A 13,863-nucleotide genomic window follows, 5' to 3' on the forward strand; every position below is an offset into this window, starting at 1 on the left:
ACAACTGGAGTCACATGTGCAAAACTCTAACTACAGTCTGCACAGCAGCAGTTCATGTGGACCAAACTCTAGTTTGTTTTTCATTGCTTGAACACAGTTTTCAAAACTCTACACACTTATCCCATGACTTTAACCACAACGTGCACAACACTGTAGATTTACAGCACTTTGTTCAAATGCTAACACACTGCTGTCAAAACTGTTAACCACACATTCAAAACAGAATAGATTTCAGTCTGGTGCCTATCAAACACTGCTGATTGCAATTTTAGCTGAAAGCCTAAGTAGGTGTCTTATTTTAGACTAGTTAGTGAACATATACGCTATTTATATAGAGAAAGCTCAGAAAGACTTTTTTTGTATACAAACACCAAATAAGAATGAAACAATTATACACTATACCGTTTGAGATAAACAAGTAAAAGAGCAAAGATACCAATATGTCCAGGTAAGATGTCTGAGGTTATGTACACAGCTATAAAAAAAGTGAAAAACACTATCTTTACAATAGTAAAACTGCGTTCTTACTGTTTTTCAGAAAGTAATGGTGGTGAAAGCAATAGAAATACCACATTCATTAGTATTTAGAGATGATGCAGACATCCAATGTGATGAAGAAAACTTGTCACATGATGCTGGAGCGAGGCAAGATTAGTCACACTATTCTTTGGTACTGTTACGTATGTACCTTTAGTTTTTTTTCCCCAGTAATTCCATAAATTACTAGAGACAAAATACTTTATTGAAGAAAACTGCTGATTTTCATTCCTTCTTTTTTACCTTATGTAAAAATTGGTATGATATACAATCTATATTTTTTCCTTAAATAAACTGTTGAGTAGTGTCAAGTCACTCAAATTGTTCAAACTGTAAAGATGAAAATGTTTGTAATTTCTGTATTGGTGTTTTATGCTAGTGTTTTTACCCTCAGTGTGTTCTGAGTGACAGTGTGTGTTATCTCAGTGAGGCTTGTGCATAGTGTTTGGCTGCACTGAGCCTGTTTTGCAGCTGATGTGAACTGTTTAGCTCAGGTGACTGTTGGTAGTGCAGACTGTAGTTAGAGTTTTGCACATGTGACTCCAGTTGTGCCCACTGTTGTTTAGCAATCGGAAAAAACTGTAAAAGAAGAAACTAAAATCAACACATCAATCATACTCTCTCTGTAATTTCCTAGTCTCCTCAGACATGGCTGCCACCTGTCTCTTATAATAAGCCTGTGATAAATATTTCTGTGAGGATGCTTGTTTTATCCATATTTCTCTCATCTCTCCCTCACCCACATTTCCACATAGGCCTACTGTAGTAAATTAAGCATAGGCTATATTGATTTATTTTGTGTGAGGTATTTCTGTAATCCATTAATATCCCGTATAAATGACTTACATTTTTGCTACTTTAATTAGTTTTAGGATTGCTACATGTCTTCTTAATGTTTGTTTTGTGTAGCTATGTGACAAACACCATTGTCCTGAAGTGCACTTCTACACTCTGGGGGCTACACCCAACTTTTCTCCGCAGTGGGCTTCAATCTTTCTTTTAACCATCTACCAGACTGCTACTTGTGAGAACCGGTTAGCCTATTTCGTCAGATCAAATTATACATCAAAACATAGTCGTGGAAGTGGTCTTTTGACGAATTTGGTATTCTTCCCCTTTAAAAACTATGCAGCCCTAGCGGTAGGTTTTATCCGGGCTCCCTGGAAAAGTCTGCGGAGAGAGGGAGAGGGGGGACAAGCCGAGCCAGAGACGAGAGATCATGGCGGCACCTCTCGGACGGGACACCCTACCTGACCACTGGTCATATGGGGTTTGTAGAGACGGCCGGGTCTTTTTTATTAAGTGAGCGGGTTTAACTATTCAACGCCTAATAGCCTACTTTATGAGTCATTATTAAGGATTTTTTGTTGTTTTATAATCGCTCAGTAACAGGTGTCTTTCTTGCAGTGATAAAAGTCATAGCACTACTTGGCTACATCCACGCACTGGTGAACCTGTTAACTCCGGGCACATGATACGGTCAGGTACGCGACGAACTATCTGATTTGTTGGATACCAAGGGGACATTGTTTTGCTGCAATGTGTTTTCTGTCTGTGGCGGGTCGTTCAATGTGATTTTGTTCGTGTTATAGATTTGCCAAGAGGATGGGAAGAGGGCTTCACGGACGAAGGAGCCAGCTACTTCATCAAGTGAGTGGCTCATGAGCATTTGGACGTTTGTTTGACCGTGTCACATTTGGTCCCGTTTAGCTGGTTGTTTCGTTTCAATATGCTGTGTGTGAAATGCTCTTCCACTCCTTTGATTTTCTTTTTTGTCACTCACTGTGCAGCCCTGACACGTTTGGTAACATGATTGTGTTAAACTACATTAAAAGGACGTGGTGTTAACATCCTATCTATACTATCTCTAATCACAGGATGTAGGCTACATGACAAATAACACAGAAACACATCAGCATATGGATTAACACACAGGGGTCCCATCGGATAGGTGAGAGCAATTATCTCTACCGGCATTGTTAATGCAAAGTGGCAGTGCCTAGCAGGACAGGAAGAAGGTTATTAAAATTCTCCTCACATCCTCCATGCAGGACCTCTACTCTCTCCATTAGGTGCAAAGCCTTAGTGTGTGTGGAGAGAGAGACTGTAAAGGTTGCAGGAGAGGGGTGTGACCATGTGGTGACAGAGATGTATGGCAGTATTGCATTATTGAAGCAGAGAGGACAGGATTTACAAAGTCATAGGCTTGAAGTTTTTTTTGGTCAGATTTCCACATGTCCTTCACATGTTCACGTGGCAAGATTCAGGTTTGTAAATCAGTGAAAGGCACCACTCCATCATTTGGTATGTTTAACTAGATAACTCATGGATTATGTGCATCAGATTTGCATTTCCATCTGCAGTGTTTTACAGCATTGACGTTTGTGTGGATTCTGGTCTCTGGCGGTCCGTCTATATCAGATGGTTACTGTGAGAGTTGTCTATATCCTTGACGTTCCACTTCCGGGATTGCTCCGGTGCCGCAGGAAATTCTGCCGGATGCATGTATGTCCGTTTCCTTCCACTTTCTCTGTGTTGGAATTTTAAAGAGGCGCTATGCAGTTTTGGCCATTTCTTCGCTTTTTGCTCGCAGGTTTCTCTGTAGAGCTCCCCCTACAGCTTCGGAATAGATATTTAGCAGCTCCTATGTTTACTTGTGCCTGACTCCTCGCTTGGTCAGTCGCTTCCTCTTTCTCTGTTCCTCCGACAATGCTTTCCTAGCTTTCTGTTTCTTTTTAGCCGGCTCAGCCATGACGATGGTGTGAAAAACTCCATTGCTACCTTGTTAGCCGGTTCCTGAATGGGCGTATGTGTGCAGCGCCGTGAAGCAATTTGTTACATCGCGAGACCTGATATCCAGTACCTCCAGGATTTCGCAGCCTTTTTTTGAGATTGTTGCGGCCCAAAATGCCTGATTTTGCTGGAGCTTTTGTAAAAAATTGCGATACATATGTGTCAGTGGCTTGTTGATCTTTACATTGTTAGTTAATTTCCTAACCTGGGCTGGGACTCACATTCATACAGTTTGATAAAATACTTATTGGACTTTAACTTATCATTGCACTTACAATAATGAGTGTAGCTGTCCTCAATTTAGCGCTCTCTCACTCCTGCTTGGTTACACATTATACTGATGTAAATGACGTCTGGCACGTGGGACTGCTGGGATTGGTTGAAGTCGCGGGAAACTCTGGTTATTAGTCAAATTTGCGGAAAAGTTGCGGTGACTGGTAAAAATTGCAAGTCGCACCAAAGTCACGATGATTGGTTGAATTTGTGTGAATTGGTGCAATCGCAACATCGCGAAATCCTGGAGGGTCTGGATATCACGCGATACTTCCTGGCGCTGAGGCCGGCGACTCGCCAGCCGAAAGTTGCACACAGGCACTAGGGGGGAGCGAGACGACCACCATTCAACCCGAAAAAGTCATATAACCATTCCAATGACTCCGAAGCTTTTCAGTTAAGGTAAATTAAGCTAAAAAAACTGCATAGTTCCCCTTTAAACTCTGGTGGATTTCTGAGGACTATGGTTGACTGCTCCTCAGATCTCTGCATGGTAAATTAAAACAGCTAGCTAGACTATACGTTCAATTTGAGTTTTCTCTCGCACGACTATTTTACAGCGGCCCCGTGCAGAGAGCGTGTGGATGGTCTGGCAAAGCGAGACTTCTGTGAGAGAAACCAGGACACAACTGCAAGCAGCAAGTCATGCTGAAACCAATCACATAGCAAGCTAACAATGACAGATAGAAAGCCTACTGTAAAACAAAGTGGGGGAATAAATTCTCGATTGGAGCTGGAGCATTGTGAATTACAATGACTCCTCCCATCGTAGCTTGTTTAAGGTTTTGTAGTTCCACTGCCCGTAACCTGTCACCCTGTCCGGGCCCTTTTAGTTTGCCCCATTTGTTTCAGACAGAGGGACTGTATGAAAAGCTTTTATATCCCCATAGCTGCAGTCTTTCTGATGTTGACAGTTACTAATAAGAGGTCTTTGCTCAACAACATGCAGTGCTCTGCAGACACTAGTTTGCAGCACTGAATTAACAAAACAAACACTTTTTTTCATTTTAGCAATGCTTGCTACAATAAGTTAATTATATAATTGTATTTGAAACAATTGCTAATACAGATATATCTTGTTCACAATTATCAGCTTTGAATAATGACAAGGTCAAAAAGAACATACATTTGAGCTTGTATCAAATGACTTTGACTATGTAAATATTTGACAGTAAATTGTAACATCATGATATTGAGATAATGCTGTATTCTCAACTGCTATGTGGCAGATGAATTGGTCTTTGTTAAATTCTTGAAATGGTGTGTGACTATAAAGTACCATATCACTGTTTAGTGTTCGTATGGATAATTACTAAAAAAAAAAAAATGTGGTGGTTTATTTGGTTGATTACAGACCTGGATAATGCCCGGTTTCTGTATTTGTCCGTGAGTACAGGGTAATTACAGGAAGTGTTGCTGGTGTTAAGTGTACCTAGCTTTTAACTCCAGCACTCAGCTAATTAAGCTATACGAGTGGATACACAGTCTTGGTTAATTTATTAAGATTAAAGGCAGATTAAAGGTTAAAAACAGCCTACTCTCCAGGAATATGTTAACAGCTTTGATGCAAAATATGCTTTGGTTATTGATGTTAGCTGGCAAACCTCAAACACTAAAGACTGGGATTTTTCCTTAGATCACATTAAAATATTTGAAAGGGACCAGACAACCTGGACTTTGGCCCTATATTAGACCATTAAAATCGTTACAAGTGTTAGTTTTTAATTGGCTACAACTCAGCATTTTAAAATTCACATTAATACTACAGGGACATCCCCCATTAGCACTCCATTTAAGTAAGTTTGTTTTTCTGCTTCACGCTGCAAATCATGGATCTTTATGTTTGATGAAATTTCATGTCTCACTCATATACTTTTCACTTAAATATCAGACTTCACGCGAAGCTCTCTTGACGTGGAATCAGATTTTTTAGCACAAAGCAAGTAGGCTCTTTAATATAAACCACTGATCTCCATCCTACTTCTCCTCTCGTCTCTTAGCTGTCCAGAAGGTGCTGCCGTGACAGCCGTCGGTAGATTTGGTTGTGTGTTGATGGTGGAATTTAGCTGAGAGGGAGTACAAAGGAGGGATTGTTCAGATGCTGCCCCTGTGGCAAAACTCACATTTATGTACACCTTGCTGTAGGCCAGCCTGCAGACCTGAACTGTCTGAATAATGGTTGCTGATGTTATGTTTGTTGTTATGCGCCAAAAGTGTAAGGGTCTAAGCTGTTGTCAGTGTCTAAACTTAAACTATGAAGGATTTGTTTATGATAAAATATACTTTAAATGACGTAGATAAACAGTATATTTGATACATTAACAAATCAATAGATTGAAATGTGGAGATTGGAGAGAAAATTCTTAAAACTAATGGACAAGGTCTGTCTCCATCTGAAACAGATTGAAACAGAGTGTCTCTGGTTGTCATACTTCTGGCAAATCTCGAAGGAAGTGACCCAATTTGAAAATCATCTCCCAAAATCATCCGGAAGATAATAGGCCACAGATAAAACAGGTCTGTGTGGTGAGGTAACCGTGTGTAATAGATGCATAATAATTTAAGTAAGCAATTGGACAGCAAAAGAAGGCTGAAAAATAAGACGTGTGGCAATGACATGTGTATAACATATTGCATTATTAGGTACAGTACAACTAAGTTAAGCTTCCTTTTCAAGTTATAATAGAAGGGGGTCTCAGCTGTCATGAAACGTAATGCATTCCTCATATCGTAAAGCTTGGGAAACTGAGTTCAGTTAGATTTTTTAGTTAGATTTACTCTCCACCACATCACTAGCACTCACTGAGGATAGGAAATGTGCAATTCTATAGCTCCCTGAGGGAAAAAAGTGACCCCACTGAGGTACAATGGTGTCCTGTTGAGGACACAGTTCACATTGTTGAGTGGGCTTACAATGCCGTGGAAGGGAAGTCCAGGAAGAAGTGTGTGATCTAAAACTCAACAGAAAGTCTTCAACTTCCACTCATTTACTCGTCAGGTGTTATAACCCCATCAATATTTTATAGTATTTATCTTCCAATCCTCCTGCTGCTTGTTATGTTTTTAGTTTATGCTTGCGTTATTTTAAACTAGCTGACTATTTTTGATTAGGATAGTATAAGTTAATTAGCCATGGGATGTTTTGTGAGTTTTAAAGCAGGGCGTTTTAATGGGGGATAAAAAAGAAGCTAACTATCCCTACAGGCCCTTATCTTAAGGCTTTTTAATGAAGCTTTCTTTTTTCTGCGAACACAGCAAATCCATACCTCATTGCAGAGTTCAAAACATAATTACCAAATAAGATAGAAGAAGAAAAATGAGCCCCAAGGTCCTTTAAATGACCTTTGCCCTTGCAGATTTTAGATTATTATAACAAGCAACATCGCTCACCGGCCACTTTATTATATGTATTATATGTTCAACTGCTCGTTAACACAAATATTTAATCAGCCAATCACGTGGCAGCAAGTCAATGCATTCAGGCACGTAGACACGGTCAAGATGATCTGCTGAAGTTCAAACCATGCATCAAAATGGGGAAGACAGTTGATTTAAGTAACTTTGAACATGGCATTGTTGTTGGTGCCAGACGGGCTGGTTTTAGTGTTTCAGAAACCGCTGACACTGGATGTTTACTTTGAAAACTTTAAAGTGAGGTCAAACTTCTAATGTATTTCTTTGTGCAGGGCAGGGTTAGTCTGTGTGAGATGACTTCACCACAGTGGATTTAGGATATGAGTTTTGAAGTGTTTTCCCAACTGGTCCTTCTTGGGCTCAGGCAGGAAGACAATCCAGTTAGTTTCTTTTCAAAGAGGCAAAGAAGCAGCAGAATCTCACTTGTGACCCCATTTAGAGGTGGTTAGTGCTCAGATTAAGACTCAGAATGGAACTTCAAACTTTACCTTTAGGTAATGTATTGAAGCTTAACAGCATATTTCACTGACTGTTACGAAACAATCCGATCACGATTGTTTTGTGAGTCGTACACTATCATCTACTGGCTCGACCTCCGTGAGTTGATTCTCAAAGCAGTTATGAGATCTCGAAGAACAAAGTGACACGAAGCAGGGCTCACTTTACAATGTTCTAAAGGTTTAATGATACACAGCAATATATACATTTTCTAACAATCGCTCCATTCACTTCAATGATGTGAGAGTAGATAGATGATAAAGAGGCACCAAAGGAAGGAGGATTGGTTCACGCAGATGAATCTTCAGGAAGGAGAAAGTGTAACAACTTATCACGTACATCACACCAATATGATACCAATTAAAACTGATGAGAGAGGCTTTGTTCAAAGTTTTTACAGAGTGGAATGTAACATATTTACAACACTGACATTAGTCTAAAATTCCATTGGGTATAGATGAGACCGACTACTGTTAGATTTGGTAAGTAACCTGATGGTTGCACAAAGGGGACCGTGAAGGGACGTTGTTTGGAAATCTTTGTTGGGTGCCAATGGAAGTGATGAAAGATTGAAAACACATCACTGAATACCAATAAGATAGAGGAGAGGGATCAGTGCAAGTTTCAGCAAAGTTGAGGTGAGTTTGACAGAAACAGACACACCTTGCAGAACGTGTTGCATTTGCCCTACAATTCTATGTTGAAAAGGGCCAGCTGTGCTTGTTGATCTGGCGCTGAAGGGATCCACAGAGGACTGTAGGAACAGAATGTCTTAAAGCTAGTTTTTGCAGGGTAGCTTAGGATCAACATATTCTATAGACTCACGAATCAAAGATGTTGACAGCAAGGCATCAGAGGAACTATAGCTATTTTGTAATATTTTTCCTATTTATCCTAGCTTTACTGAATCTGCTTACTGGCTGTAACATTTTCATTATGCCTCTGTAGATTCTAAAGAGCCTTTTTTGTCTGACAGGTTTCTGTTTACAACAGAGATTCCTGATAAGCACAGGACCAGCATAAGCGTCCTAACATTCAGATTAGCAACCAAGCTGCATTATGATTTGATTTTTTGCGTATTTGCTTATGTGAGCAAAGAACCAAAGTAGAAAGTGCTATATCGCCTACCAACTTGTACAACCTATGCAGTTCAGCCCAATGAACTTCATATGAGGAATCCAATCTTACAAATTTATTTGTACATATTTGTTGTGTAAGATAACATTTTAGCATTCAAAGAACTCATAAGCCAAATATATAACTATTAGCGGTGGGGGGTAACATCAAAAATCGTATGTATCGTGATTTTTTGTTTTTATTCAATGATTCACCTAAATATTTTCTGTTTATACCACTGACAGCGACTACATCATATCCGTTTCCAGCAAAACCGAAAGAAAAAAATGCAGAAAATACATTATGTACTTCTTTACAAATGAAATAAATGTCAGACTGACTGGCTGACATGTGATGTGCATTATTTTTAGAAAACAATTATGTCTCACAGTGTTTCTAAAAGTGTAATATTCAACTTTTGTTTTTGTCAAAGAAGGAAAACAAAATCACAATACTCGAATCGGCACCCAGTATTGTGAAAGAATCCTATCGGGACAAAAGCACATCGTCCCAACCCTAACAACTATCCAGTATACACTTACACCGTCTCAGATATACATCACTTCTGCATACTCTTCAGCGTGAGCTTGTGTGTAAATACATTTCAGTTTCTCTCTTTCTCTTCCTTCCCTCAAAATTTTTGTTGAGACCGTGACCTTCAGCTAAAAATAGATACTCTGAAATGGTGGTATCATTCTTGACAGGCAAGCTCCGGATGGACCGGATTACTCCTGCCTTATCTTTGCAAAATAAAGAAATTTGATTTTGAGGGCATTATTATTATGACGGGACAAAACCCTTGCAAGAAATGCTTTGTCAAGTTAGACGTCCGCCCTTCATGCTTAGAAAGGCCTGCTGTTTGGGGAATGTAGTCAAAGAGTTAATTTCTTATTTGCATTATTCTATGATTGAAATATCATCATCATGTATTTGTAATGCCGAAAATTATCCAATGACTGAGCAGCTGAAAACATATATGGTTTGTTCTCATTGCAGCATCAAAGTTCTAGGTTCTGACAAAATACCCGCACTTTAGCTTGCACTAGCTCATTTTCTTTAGCAGCAGATGCAGGAATACTGAAATAAAAAATTAGCATTCATGGCCAAGGAATTTTAAATGGGATGTTGGTGAGGTAGTGAGTTCTTTCACTCATGTAGGGTGATTGTACAGTACTGTACAGTATTGGGCCTACAAATAGAGTTGGAGGTTAGAGCAGCGGACTGAATAAAGATGATAAAAACAAAAGAGTAGATTCAGAGTCTGGTACAGTGGATGTTTGTGCTACAGCATACAAAGGAAGCTTTCCATCAAGCCTTGTTTGGACTTGCAATATTTAACCCGAGAACCTGCAATGAATGAATACATTAAGAATTGCGGGCCTGAGGTGTGCTCTGTGGGATGATATATACATTATCTAGAATGAGTCATTCACCGTCCAGACGGCTTGAGCAGGTTGATCAGTCAGAGTTGGAGCAGGAGTCAGAGCAGGAACAGGGCAGGGGAGATGCCCGAGCCGGGATGGGGACCTGCTGTTGCAGTTGCCTGCCCTTTGGCCAGGGGACTGACTCGGCTGATCGTGAAACAGAGTTGGTTGCTGAGCTGGAGGAGGAGAGGCAAAAAGAGACAAGGTAACACTGGTTTAATGGTATTATAACAGTTCAAGTTTGTATTTTGCTTTGTGTAAAAGACATATTTTTGTACACTACTACATTCTGGATATTTGTAACATGCTTTGATAATGTACAACAGATGTAAATGTAAATGGCATGCAACAGAAATCTAATGTAATAGAAAAACTAAACTTTTTTCCCCTTTTTCTTGTATCACTCTTTAAGTATTGTTAAAGAAGGAAGCTCGGCACCTGAGTAAATTCAGCTGCTTCTCCAGAGGAAAGAGAGTTTGTATAGCCTACCTCTGATTGAATTCAGATGACAGTTTTTTCTGCCGCATTCTGTCAGAGCCTGAGTGTGACTGGAGCCACTGCAGAGAGAAGCAGCTCCTGCACTGTTCTCATCTCACCAGACGGGTGAGAAGAGAAGTGATTAGTTAGGTGGAAGATAGATGTTATGTAAAAAGAGAAAGTCTGAGACCTAACCTTTTTATTTTGTCCAACAGATTCCACTGTTTGATGTAAAATGAACAATAAAATAGGTAATTTAAATGTGAAAAGCCCACATCATCAGAATAAAATCTAATACGAAATAGTGTAATGCCATTGATTTTCTGCAAGCATAGAAAATTTGCATTTATAGAGCTCAGGTTCAATGAAGGTATCCATCTTGTAAAAGTTAAGATACTGCATGAAAAGTGTTTCACTTATTTCGACAATCAGTCTGCTACTGATTGCACTTGCTTATCACATACATGTTACACATGGGGCAGAATCTATGAAACTTCTACCTGAATTACTGTTAACAAAAACACGAGTTTTAAAGTTGCACTAATCAATATTTTTATATTAACAATGGATCAAATCAATAGCTGTAATGTGAAAGGTGTCACTCATTGACAAACCCACAGAGAATATCACCCACCACTGCAATTTTCTCAGCTCTTAAAGGCAGACAGACAAAGTTAGTGACCATAGACTGTTAATATTAATGGACAATGCATCTGGTTCGGCGAAGTGCTGCAAATGCGGAAGTGCCTTAAAGGTCCCATGGCATGAAAATTTCACTTTATGAGGTTTTTTAACATTAATATGTGTTCCCCCAGCCTGCCTATGGTCCCCCAGTGGCTAGAAATGGCGATAGGTGTAAACCGAGCCCTGGGTATCCTGCTCTGCCTTTGAGAAAATAAAAGCTCAGATGGGCCGATCTGGAATCTCCTCCTTATGACCTCATAAGGAGCAAGGTTACCTCCCCTTTCTCTGCTTTGCCCGCCCAGAGAATTTAGCCCACCCATGAGAGAGAGACATCATGGCTTTCAAACGAGCAAAGTGGCAGTTGGTTAAGCCTCCATCTTGCCCCGCTAGCTTTAAGTCTTCTGCAACACATAATGATGTTCATTTTTTGAATTATGGTCTCGTTGATTTTAAAATCGCCGATAAAGCAGGGGGTGTTTTAGGGCGTGGCTATGATGTGATTGCCAGTGAAAGTGTGTAACGTAATGCGGCTCCTCCCTCACTCCTCCCTCTCGTCTAAAATCGTCACATCCGCAACCAGGATGGCTGCGCCCGTAACGGCAAACTCAACAACTCATAGCAGATCTCCGCAAACCAATGGGTGACGTCACACATGCTCTGTCCACTAATTTACAGTCTATGTTAGCATCTAGCTGGTGAACATAGTGGGACACTGAGCCACTAAAGACAAGAGTATTTCCCTTAGGAGTTGGTGGAGACCAAAGAGAGCTTATTGGAATTAAACTCATGGACTTAAATTCATCCACTGGCCAAACAGGGTTGCTGTTTTTCTGTCTGTTGAAATTTTAGTTAGGCATCTGTTTGCTAAAAACAACTTTAAAGGTGATAATATGTCAATGCTGTTTTTTCAGCTTGTTCCACTGACCTGCATGTAAAAAAAAAATTGCTCAATTAGAACTTGAAATATTAGCATCTACAGTGCATTCTAAAAATGTTTACATGCACACAAGAAACAAGGTTATTGTAGGAAAATCAGGTAACCACAGGAACTCAATCAAAGACGACTTACAAGATCACCTTGAACCTAACTCATTCTTCTGTGTGCCCTATGGTCTTGTTAGAACAGGAAATAGTACCATGACCTGATTGAAAATAAATTATATTTCTTGGGACGTATTCACTGAACTGTCCCCTGTACAAGTTTGCAAGTTATCATCTGTGCTCACAACTATTTTTCACCTTGAAGATCTGTACAGATTTGTCTGCTTAATCTGACATTTATTAACTGATTATATGACTTGTAGCACTAAAGGTTCTTTGTAGTGTTTTACTCTATACAAATTCCTTAAGGTATATTATCTGAAGTCTGAGTAACCAAACACTTCAATAAGCTTATGTTAAGCAGCAGATTGAGTGCATGGGTTCTGAAAAATGTTCTTGTTGTGGATTACTTGATTGATAATTACTGTTCCCATTATAGGAATATTGAATGTAAAAAAAATATATAAATGAAAAGGCCCGTCTGGCCAATGCTAGCGAGAACAGATGTGGTGGTTAGGGCAATTTCACTCACTGCAGAATTTATTGAACACATTGACCGCACAGCTGTGTGAGTTCTCACAAAGCAGTCCAATTTAATTTGCTTCAGTGCAGAAATGCAAAGCTTACTCCTAAAATCATGTTCTAATTGATTCTCCTTTTTTTTACTATTCTAAATTGTTGTGATTTGATGATTTAAGAGTATTTTGATCAGTCTTCACCTCCAGCCATCCATTGTCTGTAATTTGCTCAGTGAGATGAAGCTTGGATAGTGCAGCAAAGATATAGTGCTGCTTTTGACAGAATATTTTATACTTGGAAGTTTTCAAATCACTGTAAGAACTGTTTGACTCAGTGATGATGTATGCTCTTGTCTGTCAGTGGAATATTGAGACCTATTGGAGTATGTGCATGCACTGTATGTTTGTCGTGAAGTGCTGTTCTGTAGGGAGCCACTAGATATTGCTATTGAGTCTTTGTCTATTTGACAGTTTGATGCAGTTTCCTATTTGTTTCTGTTTGAATGTATCTATTATTACAGTAAGACAGGTAATGCATGAATTGTTTTTGGTACTTAAGCCTTTCCCATTATGCAGGCTTGTATCTACTACTTGCCATGTTGAAAATAAATTAGTTGAGTTTAACTGTTGAGTTGTCATATGATAGGAGGGTAATTTAGTTTAATAATTTCTCAGTCATATCACCCTTTTTTGTATTTGGCTGAAATTGTGTTGCTTCAGTTCTGTATTGCATACTAACTTGACAGTATTTCCCAATTTTCTGAGTATTTGTTGTCTACATCATGTTGTATATTTGTTTGATGGGTTTCTTATTTGCAACCATAACAAAGTAGAATTATTATAACTCTGTTTTGTTATACAACAGCCAGGAGGACAACAGTGAAGGCAGGTGATACAATGAGGTATGAATGTTGACATGGCTGTCCATCGTAGGTATTGACCTAAACCACCCTCATCGAGCCCTTTGCTCTTATCTATGTCTCTGTCTGTGGATTATTGAACCGCCACTGCAGCAGCCTGAGCCAACCACTCATCTATAGTCTGCCCTCCATCCTCTCTCCCTGACTGACGTTGATGTGATCTGATAA

The 13,863-nt window shown here is 39.5% G+C and overlaps 1 protein-coding gene across 3 annotated transcripts in view; it reads left to right on the forward strand.

Annotated features, from left to right (window-relative positions):
* Positions 1 to 1,460: 1,460 nt before the first annotated feature.
* plekha7b (pleckstrin homology domain containing, family A member 7b) overlaps positions 1,461 to 13,863 on the forward strand; it is a 76,338-nt gene continuing 63,935 nt past the window's right edge. For all 3 annotated transcript variants that reach the window (XM_028576163.1, XM_028576172.1, XM_028576179.1), the window contains exons 1-4: positions 1,461 to 1,571; positions 1,670 to 1,839; positions 1,945 to 2,021; positions 2,130 to 2,187. In XM_028576163.1, the coding sequence (XP_028431964.1) occupies positions 1,757 to 1,839; positions 1,945 to 2,021; positions 2,130 to 2,187 (218 nt within the window). In that variant the 5' untranslated portion in view covers positions 1,461 to 1,571; positions 1,670 to 1,756. The remainder of the gene's footprint in view (positions 1,572 to 1,669; positions 1,840 to 1,944; positions 2,022 to 2,129; positions 2,188 to 13,863) is intronic.

The sequence above is a fragment of the Perca flavescens genome, chromosome 1 (assembly GCF_004354835.1).
Source record: "Perca flavescens isolate YP-PL-M2 chromosome 1, PFLA_1.0, whole genome shotgun sequence".
NCBI classification, from domain to species: Eukaryota; Metazoa; Chordata; class Actinopteri; order Perciformes; family Percidae; genus Perca; species Perca flavescens.